Here is a 19,907-nt window from a genome sequence, read left to right on the forward strand (position 1 = left end):
GTCATGAAAAAGAAAAACACATAATCAAACAAAACGAGTGACAGTGGGAATACAAAGTGGAATAAGAGCAATAAACAGCTGCACTTCATATCTCAATGGCTCATCTGTGCTCACTTTAATTTTCTCCTATATCGGTGCATCTTTGTAACCATCACCGGTGCATCATATAGACTAATGTGCTCTGCAGGGACTGCTGATGTAAATGAGCAGCTTTGCTAAAATCTGGCACGCTTACATCTTCTATGTTTTTTCTTTATAGTCATAAAAATGCACAAAAAGAAAGAAAGACTGGCGATATTGTCCCAGCCCTTTTTTATACGGAGAACATGGGACGCGTAGAGACGGCAGCATTCAAGCATCCAAGATGAACACATTGATGTAGCACTATCACCATCACCGTCAGAGAACAGCAGGGTTTTGAGAGACGCAGAGAGAAATATGAGAACAGAAAACGTTTCCTCCGGTGTCCAAATCGCTTCGTTCAAAGGTCTAAACTTCCAGACCGGCAGTGCATCTCGTTAAGTGCTGTATGATTTCCGGCATATGTCCCGGCCCTGCTGAGCTCCGGGAGACTCGTGTGAGTCTGCTTCCGTGAATATTTGCTCAGCCTGGTTTGCCTTGTAAACCAGCCCTGCTCTGCTTTGCTTTCAGGGCTTTTCGGAGAATCTCTAATTGTTTTTGTCACTGAAGCAGCAGCTTTAAGTGAGTCCCTGTCTTTATACCGTGTTCAGTTATTTTACACCCTTCTATACTCTTTTCACACAATTACCAGGACAAGCCTCTTCAAAACGGCCTGACATTTAATCACTGTAGACTCTCAGAGGTACCAGCCTGGCTGTCTGCAGCCAACCTTTCGGCACTGTAATTATCTTGCACACTTGGATACCACAGAGTGTTCAATCTCTGAGCCCAAACAAAAACCTGAGTATTTAAAAAAAGAAAAAAACTGTCACAGTTTCTTTAATGAGCATTGCTTTAATAAGAGCAACCTTGTTCTTCTGACCTGTAACAGCATAATGTGTTCTCTCAGAAACTAGAAAAACCACATAGCTGCAAAACAACAAAGCAGCAGCCTTTAGTGATCCATCAAGACAGACGGGGAAGTAAGAACACAAAGAAAAGCTGAGGGGAACATTTAAATAGCAAATTACTTACATATTTCCAGCCAAGGGTGGTTTTACAGTTTTCACAGTAGATATCAGCCACAGCATGTAAACCTGTGAGGAGAACCCGCTCCTCTGCTGGCCCGCAGCCGACATTCACCCTGTAAGGAAGGCAGGGAGAGCAGGAAAGGTCACAAGGGTCAAGGAAATTAAAGCAGAGTATAAATAGGGGCCCTACGATTAAACATGGTAAATGGCCTGTATTTGTATAGCGCTTTACACTACATTCGGTCATCCACCCATTCACATTGTAGCCACAGCCGTCCTGGGGCGCACTGACAGAGGCGAGGCTGCCGGACACTGGCGCCACCGGGGCCTCTGACCACCACCAGTAGGCAACGGGTGAAGTGTCTTGCCCAAGGACACCACGACCGAGACTGTCGGAGCCGGGGCTCGAACTACCAACTCGCCCCTAAATTTACCTAAACCATTTTATATAGACCGAATCTTATTTTCTTGCAGAAAGTTTCAGGAGTGAAAGCAAAGCAAAGATAAACGTGTTAAGAATGTCTCGACGCTGCCACTTTGCTCTTAGTTTGCCCCCAAAATCTTTGCTGTGTTGTTAATTCCTCTGCTTTAAGTTGACCAGTTTGGGACACATCAGCTCTACAGACGTCAGCCTTTCCTTGAAAATACCACGAACCTTGGCGTCTTACTTAATTTGCTGACGAACTGGTATTGCCGTGCAGAGGTGCAGCAACCCGTGACGGTGTGAGAATATGTAAACATTCACGTCTACCTCAGCTGACCTGTACTGTCAGCGAGCTGCACGCTTGGATTTGTTGGCAGATGTAGACACAAGAAAGAAAATTCTGCACGAAAGCAGAGCCTGATGCTCAGCTTCATGAGGAAAAAGGCAGACACGTCTGATAACTCACAGCAAAACAATCCAGGCAGACTGAGAGGACTGCTTTTTGTGGTGAACTGTCCCTTTAAAAACGCTGTGCTGCAGAGAAGTTTGAGTGGCGTTTTAATTAAATGAACACGTCATGAGAAACAGACTCCTTTAGAAATTATTATATGTAACCAAGCAACCGGTAGATGTCTGCAAACCTTTAGTTTTTTTCCCTCCACCACAAATGTTTCTGTTTTTTAGCCTAAATGTCTTTTTACCTGCAGCGCACCATAAGCTTTGTCTCAGGGGTTCGGTTGCTTTCACATTGTTCGGAATCATTTATTCAGACGCTCGCGCCCGTAGACTGCTTCTCTCATTCGATTCATTGTGACAGGTGAAACAATGTAATTCAGAGTCGGGTGGCACGAAGCTGTTGAAAAGCGACACTGTCTCAAAATGTCTCGGGGCTCTGAGGGGCAGAGAGGGGGGCGGCTTCTGCGCGGTTCATTAAGACTGAGAGCAGAGTCCCAAAAACCAACCAACCAAGAAATAGACCGGTAAAAGTTGCTCTCAGGTTCAAAGAGATGAATGCTAACCAGCTTTTTCTGCAGCACGGACTGAAACTCTGAAAGAATGGAAGTCCGTCCTGCGTTTACCAGTGAGAAATGATTTGTTTGTTTCCAGGTCAAATGATAAATTAATGACTGGACTCATTAAAACCTGATTAGAAATAGTGCAAAAGCTGAATCGGTCATGTGTGTGATCTAAACAACTGAAAACTACAATTATTTTGACATCGTTTGACCTGCAAAACACCAAATAAATCAGCGCTTGCTGGGCTTGGCTGCTGCAAACTGGAACCAGACTGTTTCTGAGTCACTATGGTGCCAGAAATCTGCAGTTCCTTTGAGTGTTTGTAGTTAAAAATTTCTGGCATGCAATATCATTTTATGAACCCACAGAGGCCACCTAAAGGAGGTGTTTGTAAGCAAACTGTGGTGCAGTCTGCATGCATGACAGAGACCGATCCATGCTCCGAGAGCATGAAAATTTATGTGCATCTCATGCTAACAGCTCTGGCTGCAGCAGTGCACTGATAAGATGCAGGTGTACAGACAAAGAAGCATGGCACAACATTTCCTCCTATGAACCTTCGTCACTGGAAGGTGTGCATCTATGAGGACATGGGGGTGGGAACTATTAATTAAAAGATGGGTTGCTTTAAGTATGCTTTTCCTGAACAGTGAATATGTGCGTGCATAAAGCATGTGCTGAGTAAAACTTATCAAAAATAACTGTAAATGGCTACTCCGACAAATTCTGCAGAAGTGAACGGGGGTTAGTGGAGGTGATCGTTCCTCTTTCAGTTCTAAATTTTGGCCTGTGCAGTTAAGAAGAAAGTGCTTTCAACATTTGCTACTTTCATCAGCTAACATTGTGTTTCAACTGATGAAAGTGGCAAATGTTGAAAGCAAAGTGGAGTGAAAGATGAATTCAGATAACTGAACTGTGTTTTAAAGCCAAACTAAGCTGTAGGTCAGACTGCTTATATGAGAAACAAGGAAGGTGAGCTGGAGGTGTGAGATTCATACTTACACTGAATTAAACAGATAGGCTCTTCCTTGACTGCCTTGAAATGACTGAAACCAGAGAGAGAGAGAAAAAGACATCATGTAAGTTGACATTAAAGAGCTGCACCGCACCGCTGAGTTCAAGAATGTCAGCATCTGACGCCCCGGGGTGCTTCTCCCCCCTCGACTGCTGTGCATTCTTGTTCTTCCACCTTATCAACAGTCCCGCACAAGTTTGGCTGGAGGTAAGGAATAAAATGAGGCTCAAAAATGCAGAAGCCTGAGCAGATAAACAACACAGACAGGTCTATGAATAATGTGGATGTGAGAGCAGTAAAAACATTAGACCACATAAACAATGACTCAATATTCACAAACTTCAGTTTCTGCTAAATACTGCATGGACAGTCATGTAAGAAGAGGTCAATACTCTACTTTTGAGTAGAGTATTAAAGTACAAGTAGGGCTATGAGGAAACAGATGAAAGTTTGTTTTGAATAAACGGATCATATAACATCAAGGTAAAAATCTAATGAGTCACATTTTTACAGAGTTTTTCCATCTGCAATCTCAACATTTCAAGCTCCACTGTTGACATGCAGCCCCAGATATTCAGTGCATCTGCCGAACAACAAAGCAGCTTTCACAGCAGCTGATAGAAGACTGATGTCTGAGGAATGCTGCAGTTTAACAGGGATTTATCTCTCACACACACACGGCTGATAATAACTACTTTAATCATCGTCATCACCCCCAAAATGAGCTGAAAACCCTGCATCAGTTTTATTAAACGCACCCCGTGGAGTTTTCTCGTTAGACAGGAACTGTTATGTTTACATCCCTGAAAATAGTATAAGCAGGGATTCCTTGAGGCAAATCAAACACAGCCTTCCTTATGAGGCTGGAATTAAAAATGTCTCTGCAGAGAAGGGTGATGTGGGTAACCGGGGGTCCTAATGTATTCATGCTCCTGCAAACAAAAGAAACTTTGAGTCCAAGTACTCAAATAAAATTTTGGGGGTGTTTCAGTCTTCAGTTACAGAAATGATGAGAACAAACCAATGACAGCGGCAGGTTTTGTCTGAGAGCAGCACAGATGAGCCTGCTGAGCTGTTTACAGAGAGAAAGTGAAGCAAACAAGCAAGTGCCTTAAACTTGCATTCATTCAAATGTCCAGCAGGGGCGATTCCTATTGTTGCAAAGATGTCTGGTTGTATAGTAATCTATGGGAAAACGGGCCTGATTCTCACTTCCTCCATGAGCTCAGTAAATACTTTCCAGATTACTTTATAGGCTCAATCACTAGTTCCATGTTGCATTTAATATAACATCGTGTTCATTTAGTAAATCATGGTTCCCATTATTGTTGAGGCAGATAAAGCTTGCTATGCCTTACCCGTGGGACGTGGGACAGACAGAACTACCCAGGTTTATATTATATCTGCATGACACATTTAGTCACTAGAACAGCAGATGTGAGTCTGCTAGCATCTGCCAAAAATAAACCAAAGACACAATTAAAGAGAATTTTACGTTGATAATTCACAATTAATACTTCACAGTAGTATGCTATAGATCAGGAGTTGGTTTAAAATAGAGATACAATCTTAAAAAGAATAAAAAGCACAATGTTTAAAGATAACAACGCAAGTGCACATGTTACTGCATTTCCACACAGAGCCACTAGAGGTCGCTTAAACTTAAAATCTGACTATAGGTCCTAAGAAGACGCTTGCACAAACAACTTATGGTAGTGTCGCTCCAGCAGGTCACTGAGGGACAGCCGATGCCTGTTGCTGACCGGGAGGGAGTTCTTTCTCCCCACAGTCACCAAGTTTGTTTACAGGGGAGTGGCCAATTGTTGGGGCTGTTTCAGTAATACTGTAGGGTACACTCAATCACTTATGTAGTCTTGATTGCTGTAGGAGGTAATAAAAAGAAAACTGGCATTTTTTTTTTACTATCCTGCTATTTGCCTGCCATTGAATGTACACACGACTGTTCTGTATAATGTAAACAGAGCCAGTAAAGCCGTCACAGTGAGTGACAACAGAGCCTGCCAGGCTTCCATCCTCTGGTCCCGTCATCCCAGGCTGGGCGACAGGCCTCAATCGGCTTTGCTTTTTCCATTGCAAATGAGTGTGGCAGATACATTTGTTGTTGCGGTTGAGGGCGCTGAGCTAATACCGCCTAATAGGAGCACCAGCTGCCTCCTTCACTGACCACAGCCACAACCAGCACTGAGGCCCGGGGGACATCTTTAACTGCCCAGCATGTGTCCAAACTGGCAAAGTTTAATTTCAGACGTTAGCAGTTCATCCCAAAACCGATTCCACAGCAACAAATGTGAGGTGCAAAAAAAGGAAACCCTTCTCTCTGCAGAACTCTTACTGTCACATCCTTAACTTTGATGTTTGTGTTTGAAGGGAAATCTATGCACACATGCAGTCCAGCGCCACAAGACATGCGACCTTTAGCTGCGAGAGGGAACTGGGTCGGTCCCCGTGGAGTTAACAACAAGTCCTCGGCAGCGTTTAGGCCAGAGAGGGTGGCGGGTTACTCTGTGTGACGAGAGCTGGATGTCGTATCTGTGCTGCTCTGTAGCTCGCCATCAGCTGAACAACTGGCAAAAGACTCCATCTCTTGCTGCCCTTATCTGTTTCCCACAGTCTATTTTTACTTTGCTTGTGTTTTTTTCCCCTTTTCCCGAGCTGCTGCAACATTCACTAAAACATTAGCAACAGAAAATCCTACAAGATTAAAAAGAAAAAAGAGAGAAAGAAATTCGGATAGTAGCTTTGGGAGACAGACGGCAACCCAAGCGTCCTCTAGCCTACCCTACCAGCAGTCCAGCTAGACATCCCAGGGACTGCTTTGTTGACTGTTTAACCATGCAGCAAGAATCAGATACTAGCTGGAAATATTCACACAGCTTGTTTTTTTGCTGCTTAATAAAACATGACAAAAACTGGAGTGTGGTTACCAAACTCATTTCTTTGAGCTGCTGCAATTACACTTGTTTTAAAACGCTTGTTCCCAAGAAATAAATTCTACAAAGCAAATCTCAAAATCCCTGAATATCCTGTTGACCACATGGGACTAAAGGGAACAATACCTCGCACACAGAAATCTGCTCCTTCAGCCAAACACACGATACACAAATCCACCGTGAGAGCAGTGAGTGTGCTGTGTCACCGGCGTTTCTTCTTAAAATGACGCCATAAAAATGAAAGAGAAGCTGTGAAACAAACACTTGTGTTTAAAAAAAAGGAAAGAAAAGAGATTAACTCAGAGCTCTTATAACAAACCCGCTGAGGTCAACTTTTACCATCTGTTTTAACAGATGTCGGCTGTTGCAGGTGAAGGCTCAGCTCCAACTTAATCTTGTTAAATCCCAAGGCTCTGTATAAATTCAGTTAGAGGACAGCGTTTGTCAGATGTTTGTAAGAAAAGTAGATCTGGTATTTGTAGATTTTGTGTTGGCTTCTGTTTTATTTTAAGTCATGTAGCATTCACTCACAGATATGCTCCGACGGGATATATCAGAGATGTGAAAATTCAACATGAACTAATGATACGCAGTTTGAACTTGATTATAGAAGAAATTGTCCTTTTCATGTCATCCCTCCAAACCTCAGTTTTCTTATTTGAAACTTTGCAGCTTTTGGTTTACTTGCTGCTTTGGGTCTCTGTGTTGTTGCATTACCCAAACCCGCCTGTAAAACTTGCTACACTTTTGCATTCATTGGTTCAAAAGCAGCCCTGAACCACGATGATTCCTCCGCCGTGCTGCACAGTCAGGACGAGGCTTTAAAACTTTTATCTCATCTTTCCTGAAATGTTGTGGCTCACCCAAATATTTGAGACACACTCCAGTGTTCCCACTCAACGTTTTTCTGCGACTGGACGCATTTAAAGTTTTAGTCCTTTTTCCATGTTGCACTCTTGGCGTGATCATTACAGGATGTCTGGTCATCTAAAGGTTTGTGATCCTCTTAGAGCACAGGTGTCGAACTCCAGGCCTCGAGGGCCGGTGTCCTGCATGTTTTAGATGTGTCCTTGATCCAACACAGCTGATTTAAATGGCTAAATTATCACCTCAACATGTCTTGAAGTTCTCCAGAAGCCTGTTAATGAACTAATAATTTGATTAAGGTGTTGAAACAGGGTGATATCTAAAACCTGCGGGACACCGGCCCTCGAGGCCTGGAGTTCGACACCCCTGTCTTAGAGGCATCCAGTTTTGTTTGCCTCTCTTAATATGGTGTTCTTCCTTCCTTCCCACTGTCACCAAGTTTTTGCAGACATGGGATTGTTGAATCATTGGGGCCTTCTCTCTCTCCATGAGATCGTTTTTGTTGTGAAGTGATGCCATTAAAATAAAACTAAAATTGTCTGTAACCCACAGGTGCGATTCAGTCTCCTTGACTCCAAGCAGCTGGATGTACTGTAGGTGAGGATTTTTGTCTATAACTGAGACAATCACCGCAGGCACCGATTGTTGAACGTTTGCTCACCATCTCTGGCGTCAAACCAAGTGATTACTGAAATGTTTCACCTTTGACGTACCAGGTAATAAACATCACCGCTGACGTTGCTGCGAAAAGGTTCAATAAAACCTTCCTGGTCAAATGGTGTTTTTTTAAAAGAAGAGAGAAAGAAGAGCAATATTAAACTGACTTCTCTGTCACAGGCAGAGTCTTGGCAAACTTCCAGTTAAAGATGGCTTAAAAAAGAAAGACGAAAAAGGGAGCTGCGTCTGTTAATGGTGAGAAATGAAAAGTGTGATCAATCCATTAGAGAGACTTCCATCAGCCCGATGGGTGGGACGAGGCCAAGGTGCTGAATGAAATACTCAGCCTCCTCGTCAGTATTCGGGCGGCATCCTCCCGCTCCAGGACCACGTTCACACTGCAGGCCTTCACGCTCTGCTCTTAACCGCTGCTCTGATTTCAGGATGCCGTATCGCTATCTGTAACCCACATCTGATAAAAATATGAAGCGACAGCGATGCTGAAAAGAAGCTGCGTGCTCGGGATGACAACAACAACACGTGTCCGATCAGATTTTGTGCCTGCGCGTCTTGTGTTCAGCATGTTTGGGTTGAAGGTGTTGACTGAAATTAAACCATGTCAGTGATTATCTAGCTGCCCTTCATGTTAACAAATCCAGTGGAGTGACAAAAATAGACCATAGAATCAGAGCTTAGGAACTGTAACAAGTCAGGCGCTGGATATCGGCACAGTTTTAGCCTCAACTAAATCAGAACAGTGAGATATATATTTTAAAAAAAGTTGTCTGCTTTAATATAAATATAAAATAGATATATATCCTACAGCATTAATCTAGCATCATTTCCAAGCCCAAGGAACATGTTTGCTGGCAAACTTAAAATCCAGCTTAAATATGTTTATTTATGTCGTTTATTTACTTTGCATGCTTTCCAGCAGCAGTTTGCAGGAATCAGCCCAGAAAATAAACAGACATAAAATATTATAAATAATAGAAATATTGCATTTGTTTGATTAATTCCTCTTTTAATTGACAGACAGCTGTACAAGTGATTTAAATGCATCATCAGTGTTCTATGAAGCATACAACCTGCACATTAACTGATGCTGATGCACATGAATCCCAAGACTGCATACCCTCAAACATTTTCATCAAGTTTCCACCATAAAAAAAATAAATCACCATCTCCACTCAGAGCTGAGGTAATAACACCCCCCCCCCCCCATATTTAGTTTAGTGGCTGAAGCGGGAGGGGGGAGGCCACTGTGCCTGCCATACTTCCTTCTGGTCCATGTGCTCAGGTTAATCCTCTCTTTCAGGCTGCTCCATCTGCATCTTCCCTCGCTGCCTGGCATGCCTCGAAGACTCTGTGCACAAGCTCGGGTAATGAAACATTTTCCCCCCACTCTTCTTTTTTATACCTGACTCAGGGGATTTCCAGCACTCAGGCTGCAGCGATGGAGAGAAATCTGTCAGAACCTGCAGAGCTCCTCCAACACTTCCCTTTGTTTTTTTGTTTTTAAAACAGGGCTTAGGAACTACTTTCTCCTCTGCTTAGACCACGTACAATGGAAAGAAAACCCCACATAACGCACTACCGGTGCAAGATACTTTCACATGAGATGAAAATCAAACATGGACAAGGCGAGCGGTCCTTGGCACCATGCAGTGGAAAACACCAGACTACGGTGTCATCTTCTCCTGAGTAACATAATCGGCTTAGAAGGCTTGATGCTGAGGACCAGCGATGCCGCCTTGGACTGCTGAACACACACATGGCAGCGAGGTGTGGCGCAGAATGAGGAGTTTATTAATAGATCAGTGTGAGGTACGGTCAACAATCAATATCAAGATATTAAGAACGATTTCCAGATGGATGTTTTCACGGTACGATGCATTCGTGTGAAATCAGACATTAAAATACACGTTTGGGTTTTTTGTCCATCAACAAAAAACCCGCTCTGCTCCCTGACGTCACCGTCGTAACCTGGACCTGAGAACGGGAGGCCTGCGGGTCGAGTCACTCCCAGGTTTCAAAGCTTTTTCATTATTTTGAATCACATGACAATATTTAAAAAACTGCTGAATACAAACTTTCAAACTCAAAAGTCAAACAAGGAGGTTCAGGTGATGTTGAGCATGGGCAGAACTTTTACTTTGTAACTACGATGGTTATTTTATTTTGAAATGATTGCTAGGAAATAAAAAAATAAAATAAATACAATTCAGTACTCATGTTATTGATAATTATCCTCAAAATGAGCCGTTTCTCTCTACAGTTACATGGATTATACTTCTTTAGGTCACATATTGGTGGTCAAACAAATAATCGTATGTTGTTCTATTTCGAGAGACATCTCTACTTTAAATAAAATAATAAAATAAATAATAATTAAATAATAATTAAATAAAATCATTCAATTGCAATTTCTCAAACAATAGAAAAAGACTGAAAATGCATTCCTGCACTTGTATGAAGTGGTAAAGCTTCTGTTACTTTACTGTGGCTGTGAGTCCACGTGGCAGCATTATGCAACAAAATACATTTACTGCTGCGCTGCGTCACAGGTTTTCCTGACATTTGCAGTTTTTTCTGCCCGTGTTCTGATTGCTTTCTGTATTAATTATGCGGCGCTTGAACTGCAGGAGCTACGATTGTGCAATTATCTCCTGCGAGGCTGCAGGAAGAAGCACATGCACGGCGGCCTTGAGAAACCCTTTTGACACTTACCCCGATGAAAGCCTGCTAATTGAACTTCAGCTGAAATATCTGCATCCAAATGAAGTGCACGCAGCCTTTTGTAGCATCTGATCTCTCTGGACGCCTTGTACCTTTTTTAATTAAAACTAACAATGAAGTGAGTTGGGGAAAAAAATAAAAATATTAAGTGCACTTCAGGATTCTGAGTCAGGATTTACAAAACAAAACAAAAAATACATGCTACATAGATATTAGTGTTATGAAGGCAGAATAGGAGCAAATAGCCTCATTTTAAGCATTTGAAACCTGCCGGAGAAGAACAGACTGTCCGAGGAAGCACTCTTAATGAAATCCAATTATTACAGACGTGGATTGTTTGGCTTAAAGAGGTCGTCCGTCATCAGTCGCATTAATCCAGTAAACACAGCAACACAACCCAGTGAGCCCTTTACTCCAGTGGTATACTGGGAACTGTTTAGCACTGCCAACTAATCGCATTCTTAAGAAACAGAAATGGAGAATAGAGATTTTTATGGCGGTATATAACTATTTAACATCATAAAACACCAACCAGCCAAACCAGCCAAACCATCAAAGGTCCACCAGTAAATTTTTTTGATAATTGTTCTACAACAAAACCAAAACATATTTCTGCTCAAACAAGTTTCATAAGAAAGTTCATCTCAAGTCACACACGGGACCAGAGCAGAATTTATTCCACGAAAGAGAAAACAACAAATGTGTTTGTTTTCATCACAGAAATACACGATTATTAAAATAATTGTTAATAATTGTTACTTGAATCGTTTGTACTTGTCACAACAGCGTGGGGCATTTTAAAGCGAGATGGCGTTTCTGACTGCAGTCTGACGCAAACATCGCCTCTCAGCTTTAACCACAGCAACACCATCTCTGGTTATATGTTAGTAAACACAGCAGCAGGATGTCTGTGGTTTGATTCCTCAATAATTCATGAGAAAACAAGACAGGTTTAATTTATTCCCATGGAAATCAAGCCCAGAAACCAAACAAAGGCCAGCACGGACGTGGCTAATGTGAAGTCATAAATCAGCTCCCAGACAGAAGCGCTCTGGTGCTACTGGTTTTCCAGCATTCCTGCTCCAGTGTCATCTCTGAGGAACACTGAGAAACAATGTGGCGTGACTTTAATAAAGCCAGCAGACAGGCTAAACAACCTTCAACACCTTCAGCTCCTCCCGCTCTGACCTGCGGAGCGCCGACGCCTGACGTCATTATTGTGTTGCTTCCATCTAATCGTTTGTCACACGGGAGGCAACATCAAGAAGAATGACTGCAGCACAGGAAAGGTGGGTTTGATGCTCATAATAAAACAAGCTCATGACCCCGGTGAGACATTTGCCATACCAGGCATTCGAGCCTTGCAGTGCTGGTGTAACTGCAGATTAAATAATATCTTTTGGCTGACATTTCAATGCAAAATTACGCCTGATCAGATTCAGCAGCACCTTAACCACACAGGCCTGTACTCAGTAAAACACAGTATTGCATATTTTCCTTAAAAAGAGCTCTCTGGGAACTTTGATCTGAAAAACAGCAGCTGACTTCTAGTTTTGGCACCGTTTGAATCGTAGACGGCCCATCGCAGCCAAGAGTGTGTAAAAGCATTTGTTCTGTTCCCTGCTACTTGCTCGTCTTCTCTGTCCAAGCCACAAAGAGTTACCAGAAAGTCAAACTGACCTTCAAAGCATGCGGACCGGCCCTGACGGAGCTCTGGTCCCTGAAGGGAAAAAAAATCCAGTAAGTCACCGATCGGCCTCAAGAAGCCGTCATCAGCCGCTGTCTCAACTGAGCGAGAGGTTATGGAGGAGATTACAACAAGCTGCTGCTTGATGGTAAACAAGGAGCTGCTGATAAGAGAATAACCGAGTAACCGTGCAGTTATTATTGTTTCAGCTTCACTTTCTTCCATCATAATGAAAACTAAACGTTTTTTAAATCCAGCTTTGACCATTGAGGATGAGCCGTGTCATAAAAGTTAAGTGTTTTCTTCCACGATCGACTTCCTATTTGCAAAAAAGCGAAAGAAATTGATTAATTACAAGAGCAAGCAATGGTGTCTCGATTTAAATAGCATCCCATGAATGAATCATGTTTTCCTCTACATTTTTCTTCTGCTGATAAACTGAAGGTTATTTGCATGAGCCACATCGGCTAAACTTCTCTTCATTTATTGCTTTATCCCCCCCACCACCACCACCAGCCACCCGGTTTCAGTTCAACTTTGCTGGAGCAACAATTTAATTTCCCCACGCAGGATCCAATAAACCTTCACTGCATAAAACACCTTCTTTCTGCCCTGTCACAGTCTTTGCTGCGCGTGGCGATAAATCCACATATCTGACATGGCTCACAACAGGTTAAGTGAGGCGCAGATAAATGAGGACACCCCCCCTCTCTCGGGCCAAAGGCACATCGCATTCATGATTTATGATACTCGTTAAAAATTAAAACCCAGTGAAATTGTTGTTGTGCAGACTTCGCAACTCCAAACTTACCACCTTGAGGCCTCTGAAAATTCTGAGAGGCTGGTGGTAAAGCTTCTGCTTGCACTAACAAACCGAGTTATCAGCATTTGCTTCAGGAGAGAATTAGCACATATATGTAGAATTTTTAAACACTGGATTTTTGACATAGTGGCTAGTGGTAATATTATAGCTGTTCCAGCAGTACCTACTCACTGTACTTGGTTTCAGTTTTTTCCAAGTGAGTACCACATGACGTATGAGGTCATTACAGCAGCGCAGCCTCCACACGGTCGATCAAAGCTCAGATTGATCAACTTTGCCATTTAAATAATCAGCTTAGCGCTCGGTAAGGCCTTAACGCAGAGGAGCACGCCGTCGCTGCTGAATTATAACACGTAAAGGTCACCACTCCTGCTCTGCTTCATCTCACAGTTCAGAAACTTTCCCCTCCAGCTGCCGATTTACGACCGGCATTAAAGTGACGCTTTCACAGCTTTGCGCGTTTGTGCCTCCAAATGCCAGCGTGGACTTCGATACACAGAAATCGTGTAATAAACAGACTCGGAAACTTTAAGGGGCCACAGAGCTCTTTGTATTTCACTCAGGTTCACATTTGTCACTCTCTGTGGGCTGATGAATGACCAGCCCTGGCAGGACAATTTCATTTTGGGAAATTGGCTGAATCTTCAGCGTCCTGCTGTGCGCTCTGACTGTAAAATGAGGTTTTTTGTTTGTTTTGGTTGCTAGAATTGATCATTAGTGAAGACAGGATTTATGTGCAGGCAGCAACAAAACGATCAGCAGCCATTTATGATGGGAAGTTAATAATGAGGCTTTTTTTCCACAGGACTATGCAGACATTTGAGTCCACAGACACATCACAGAGGAGGGGTCACGAGTTGATACCAGCGACCAGTTGAAAACCAGTTCCACCACCAGGTACTGTGAAAACTGTGCTGAAATTAGTGGTCCTAATATTCGCGTTTTCAGAGATTTTCCCTGAGATTCCTGACTTTAAATCCAGACTGGCACCGTCGGACACTTTATGACGCTTATAATAATGTGTCGTCTAGATTCGCTTCAGGTCACAGACTCGCGGAGATGAATTTCTCTGACAATAGTCTGACGGGAACACTGGATTCAACGAGTGACACATCATTTCTACCAGCACCTTTAAGCTGTTCGTACTCGACAGGAGTGGATGATGATGAAGGTAATTTTCCTTAAAAAAAAGAAGAAAAAAAAGGGTAAAGTCGGAATGAAAAGCACAGTCACGGGAATATTAGTCACACCAGCCCAGCGATGACAGGTAAGGTGAGTAGAAGAGCGGTGAGGTTTTCATGCTCATCAGCCTCAAACTTTCAGTAAATGAACGTCTGAGATTTAATGATTTTTGTGGCTTTCTAAAGTGTTGCCATCCATCCCTCCATGCATTGACTTATTTAAAACTTTTGTTCATGGAGATTATGGAATCTGAAGACATTATCTCTGACATTTTGCAATAGGCAGCTCTTTAAATCCACACTTATCTACATCATGACAAGACACGATATGAGCAAACACAAACAAAAACACGTCCCCAGACTCCCGGCAAACGTGTGGCCAGCGGCGCAGATACGAAGCTCGACTGTCCTATTTTATCCATCTCAGATTTTCAAAGCATGTATGAGGTTACCAAAGATGCTCAGCGAACCAAAGCGGTGCTTTCAGCTTTGACGTTTTTAACTCAAAAACAGCCACAGAAGCAAAAATAGCCACGGCAGTAACACTTTAAAAGAGCGACCAGCTCTTTCATGCTCTGCAGCAGCGTCAGTGATAATAGCAGCCCCGCCCAGCATCCCAGCCTCGGAGAATTTATGGGCAGTAACCAGACACAGACGCAAGAGCGGACAGGTACACGAGCTGTGGAGATGCAATAAGGAAGTTGAGCATCACATAAAATTTCATCTGTGTCATTTGCCAGAACTGATATCAGATATTGCTGAGTGGGATTTCACAGTTTAGACATATTTATTCACCACAAAATATTACGAGCATGCTGTCAAATATGACTGCCTGAGAAAGTCATCCCCATGGTTACTAAGGAAAACATGCCATTCATTTTGATCTGCAGATAAGTCTGCATAATTATCAGAGCTCGATTTTAACCGTGAGCTGCATAAATCAGCACAAAACTACATTTATTTTCCTATAAACACACTTTCAGAGCTCTAACTTTACAAATTCACATGCGTGTTGCTTGTGCTTCTAATTCAGTTCCATCTAGTGAGGATCACTTATTTAAAATCTTCACTGATTAGGGTTCAAGAGTCAGGGTTAGAAATGAAGTGTCAAAAACTCAAATGGACAGTTAAAGCGAGTCAATCCCAAAAAGACTGCCAGGATTAACAGCCCAAAGTTACAGCCTAAATGCACAGCATAGAGCCTGATATTAAACAAACACAAAGCAGTTTCAGTTTCCCCTCAATGACACCGGTAAGGTAGGTGTTTTTATTTACACATGTCAGCTGTTTAAAAGTTATGCAATACTAGGAGGTGACCCACTTTGAGTAACAGGTGGATTGTGACACAGACAGGTAAAGCCACTCGCAGTCTGTGAGCCTTCAGGTAATCTGACTGAGTCACTGAACCTCCTCAGCATGTTTGTGCTGTTTGTGCCTTCAGAAGTATTTATAATGAAGTTATGTGACACATGTTATGAATAACCACGTTTTGGTTAAAGGTGGTTTCATTGCCAGCTCCAAAGAAAGAAAAATAAACATGGCGGCATCAACAATGCTAAGCTTGAGCCTTCACAGCAGGACTAACCAACAGGTGAGACCATTTTTGATATACAGTCTATAAAATACTGTACAGTGAAACTCTTATAGCACATTGTTAAGGTTTTAAAGCACATGATCCACCTTATTCCTAACACGAGGCAGCTGAGCTCTTATTTTGAAGGAACAATAGAAAAAACAAAAGCTCCCAAAATTCACGTGAGCACACCTGCTCGCTGAGCTGGCTGAAAGTAAATATTTGGTTGTAAAACATACATTTAATACCACAACATTAGGTTATAACAGAGTGAACTCCACTAGTCACTATGCTAAAGAACGCTCTGGGCTGTAAAATGCAACCATAGACTGTATATTAAAGACGGACATAGCGATAGTGACATCACACATTTCGGCCATCGCCATGGTAGCTTTTTGAAACCAGATGCGATCAATTAAAGGACACCTCACACTCATACGGTAACAGTTTGTCAATAACGAGGTGGACACACCCTGCAATTGAATGTCTCGCCCCCTGCTGGCCTTCATGAACACTGCAGGTTTATGCACTTCCACACCGGCTTCAGGCTATGAGCTCAGGAAGCGAGGCCAGTTTATGGGACTCGAGAGACCCATTTATCGACAGACTCCCGTCTCGTAACTCTTCCAAACTCGCATTTTAGGTTTTATATAACTAAAATTTCCTGTCAGCTCAGGCGAGCACGGCAGATTACGAGAAGTTCCCGAGGCATGCTGGTCACCATAGTAGTCAAACAAACATGAGCACGGTGTGCGGCGCGGAGCAGCCTGCTGGCGCTCGCTCAGATTAATTCTCTGTTCTGCTCTCACGTCATGACGTGTCTTCAAACAGACAGTATGGCTAAAAACAGTTTGCTGTGCCACAGTAACCTACATTTGCTTCTTCGACTACATCACATTATCCACACTTATTTATAGCTTACAGAATGGGCCGACACTCGCAGCTTTTATTTATAGCGCTAAGGAGAGGGCCAACACTCGCTGCTGATCAGGGTGTTTTAAGCACGCTACACTAATGTAATATTTCTCTCTAGTTGACCTTCGGGACGGCACCAAGTGTAGCTGCTGTGAGATTTGTGAGACAAGTGCAAAACCCTGAAGCTTTCCTTCCCCCATAAATAAAACAGAGCAGCTGAAGTCATGTGAAGTGCTGCAGGGTGGCTTTATATGAAGGGCAGGGACGGGTGAGCTCGTGTGGAGCCGTCATACCTTTGAGATGAGCTCGTCGTGGTTGGCCAGATGTGCTCGGCAGTGGATGCAGCTGTAGGTGCGGTGGCAGGACGGCAGGTAAGCCTGGAAGGTCTTAGACTTGGTCATCTTCACCATGTCAGTGGGGCAGGGCTCCTCGCTGGTGTCAGGGCTGGCACTGGAAGAGTTGCAGCTCTGCTGGACTTGCTGACAGAAGAAACACTGGAAGATGCAAGCAAAAGCCGTCGTTGTTGTGGAGTGGGTGTGTGGCACGCTCCACACAGACACCACGGGAGAAAATCAAACCTGCGGATAAGTGGGAAAAGGAAAGAGACGATGTGGTGAGCGGCACGTTCCGCACTTCCTATTTATAGCGCTCATGAGCTTAATTGCATTTCCAATATAAACAGCTCGTTCACTGGAACAATCATTTGATTAGAAACATCTATTAAGTGATTACAGTCGCATGTTGTCCCCTACCAACACGGCTGCGTGGTTATGTAACTTAATATGACAACGAGTCAGAGGCCACATAATACGTTTCACCTGCTCTCAAACTATTTTCTTCTTCACAGCACATGACAGAAACCAGCCTGTCTTCATTTTGTCTCTTTAGACTGAAAGATGCGAGAAGAGATTAGCAGCTTGGAGATAAGTCAGAGGAATTTCTCAGGAGGAACAAAAATCCTTCAAAGGACAAAAATATACAGTATTTAGAATCTAAAACTCGGCACCAACTCTTGTGCCTGTAGAAACTTAAGGAAATGCTGCTCAGATGTCAATTTTTCAAGTAGCTCAACATGTTTTCCTCTCATGTCATTACTTTACACGAACAAATGGCTCATGATCGTTTTTGTTGGACACTTGACGTCAAAGTATCTTAATGCATGCCGAACAATCCAGGCAGGAAAATCCTTGAAAGTTGATTCAGTTCATCTGGACGCAGTGTTTTCAGTGGGAGAAGTGTTTCATCACTCAGACGAGTGATTTCTTCAGTCTGGAATGGACTTGGCTGACTGATGAAACGTTTGTTTATATGAATCAACTTTCTGGGATTTTATGTCAAAGGATACCATTAGTCACATCTCTTAGCCTTATCTTGGAACGTGGCGTTTAAAGAAGAAAGAAGCACGACTGTCTGCAAAGGTTTCAGAGGTAAAAGTGAAAGCAGGCTAAAAACTGCACACCAGCACAGCTGCTGAGACAATGAAACAGAAGCCTGATAATAGGTGCGAGCTTTGAAGGGGGTTCACGAAAAACACGTCTGCAGGTCTACACAGATGCTAAACATCCACCCATGTGGAGTCTTCCTTCTCTTCCTCCTACTGTGCAGCTGTTTGCAAGCATGTGACTCCCAGATGACCAATATGAGATTAATGCTCACATAAAAAAATGCATATCTGGAATTTTTTTAACCTCAAAAAGAAAAAAAAAAAAGAGCCCGGAGTGACAGACCTGCACAGATCTGCCACAACATTAAAACCACTTGCAGGTGAAGTGAGTGACATTGATGATCTCGTTAGGATGTAATGTCCTGCGGGGACTCGTCGGCTCCTGGAACTGCACTGACATGCAGATGTTACTTTCACACTGCTACGGTTTCTCTGCTCTCCCTGTGGGACTGTGCAGGTAGGGGGAGTTGTTAGGCTAATTTGGGCACACCTGTGCAGGCTAGAAACAGAGCCTAAATGAGCTCAGTGTAATCGATCTCTCCCCTTCTGCCTCCTTTGATTTGGTTTGCTCCATCTTTTGCTTTCTGCTAACAGCATTACCACACATATCACTTCTCCATACACAATCAGAAGTCCATGTTGGCAGGGGTCTCCCACAGCAAACTGTGTCCCCAAATTTGTTAAAATGAATAAAAATGATCACAAAAGTTTGCACAGGTCTTCGCAAGAATGTTTTAAAAATGCATTTAATTATTAAACCAGATCCAAACAGCGTGCAGACTTTTTCCCAGGTTTCAAACTTCCACGGACATGCCTGAACAAGCCCGATCCCAGACACCCCACCCAAGGCTGTGATCCTGGACTAAATCTAAATCAAGAAAAGACTAAAAGTAGGCGTTAAAAACATCCCACAAACAGACTTGGATAAAAGAATAAAATGAGAGGATACTTTGTGCTCGCCAAACTAAAAGCAAAAAGAAAAACTGAGGAAGTGTTCTTAGTTTTAGTTTTTTCCCAGTGTGGTCGGGTTTGTTGACACAACCAGCCTCACGAGGCTTTGGAGTGTGTGATTACTGGGATGTCCACCGGACTGTGACTCAACTTCCTTCACAAACTGTTGCGTTTTGCTATTGTGAGCATCGTATCTTGGCCCTTAGTAATACCCGCACTTTTATAACATTCAGAAAATAAAATTAACCTGAAGCTAAACATTGCAAACTAAACTGCAATGAGTAAACCCACTCTGGAAACTAAACGAAAAGCTAATGCAAAGCTGCACTCAGTGTCCTGACATTTAAACTTATCAGAATAATCATTATTAATTGTTAGGTTTGTGGATTGTAGCCAGGCCAGAAAACATATTTTTATTTACTGAGGCATTTCTCCACATTTACACAAAATAAATTAACCACTGTAACTTTTAAAGGTGCAGTGGAACTCACGCAGAATTAGATTTGAACACA

At 42.9% G+C, this 19,907-nt stretch overlaps 1 protein-coding gene across 3 annotated transcripts in view; it reads right to left on the reverse strand.

Annotated features, from left to right (window-relative positions):
- ypel1 (yippee-like 1) overlaps positions 1-19,907 on the reverse strand; it is a 31,241-nt gene that overhangs the window by 4,643 nt on the left and 6,691 nt on the right. For all 3 annotated transcript variants that reach the window (XM_063488882.1, XM_063488881.1, XM_063488883.1), the window contains exons 2-4: positions 17,294-17,578; positions 3,595-3,638; positions 1,156-1,264 (exon numbers count right to left, since the gene is read on the reverse strand). In XM_063488882.1, the coding sequence (XP_063344952.1) occupies positions 1,156-1,264; positions 3,595-3,638; positions 17,294-17,410 (270 nt within the window). In that variant the 5' untranslated portion in view covers positions 17,411-17,578. The remainder of the gene's footprint in view (positions 1-1,155; positions 1,265-3,594; positions 3,639-17,293; positions 17,579-19,907) is intronic.

Source organism: Pelmatolapia mariae, linkage group LG12, assembly GCF_036321145.2.
Source record: "Pelmatolapia mariae isolate MD_Pm_ZW linkage group LG12, Pm_UMD_F_2, whole genome shotgun sequence".
In the NCBI taxonomy this organism is placed as follows: domain Eukaryota; kingdom Metazoa; phylum Chordata; class Actinopteri; order Cichliformes; family Cichlidae; genus Pelmatolapia; species Pelmatolapia mariae.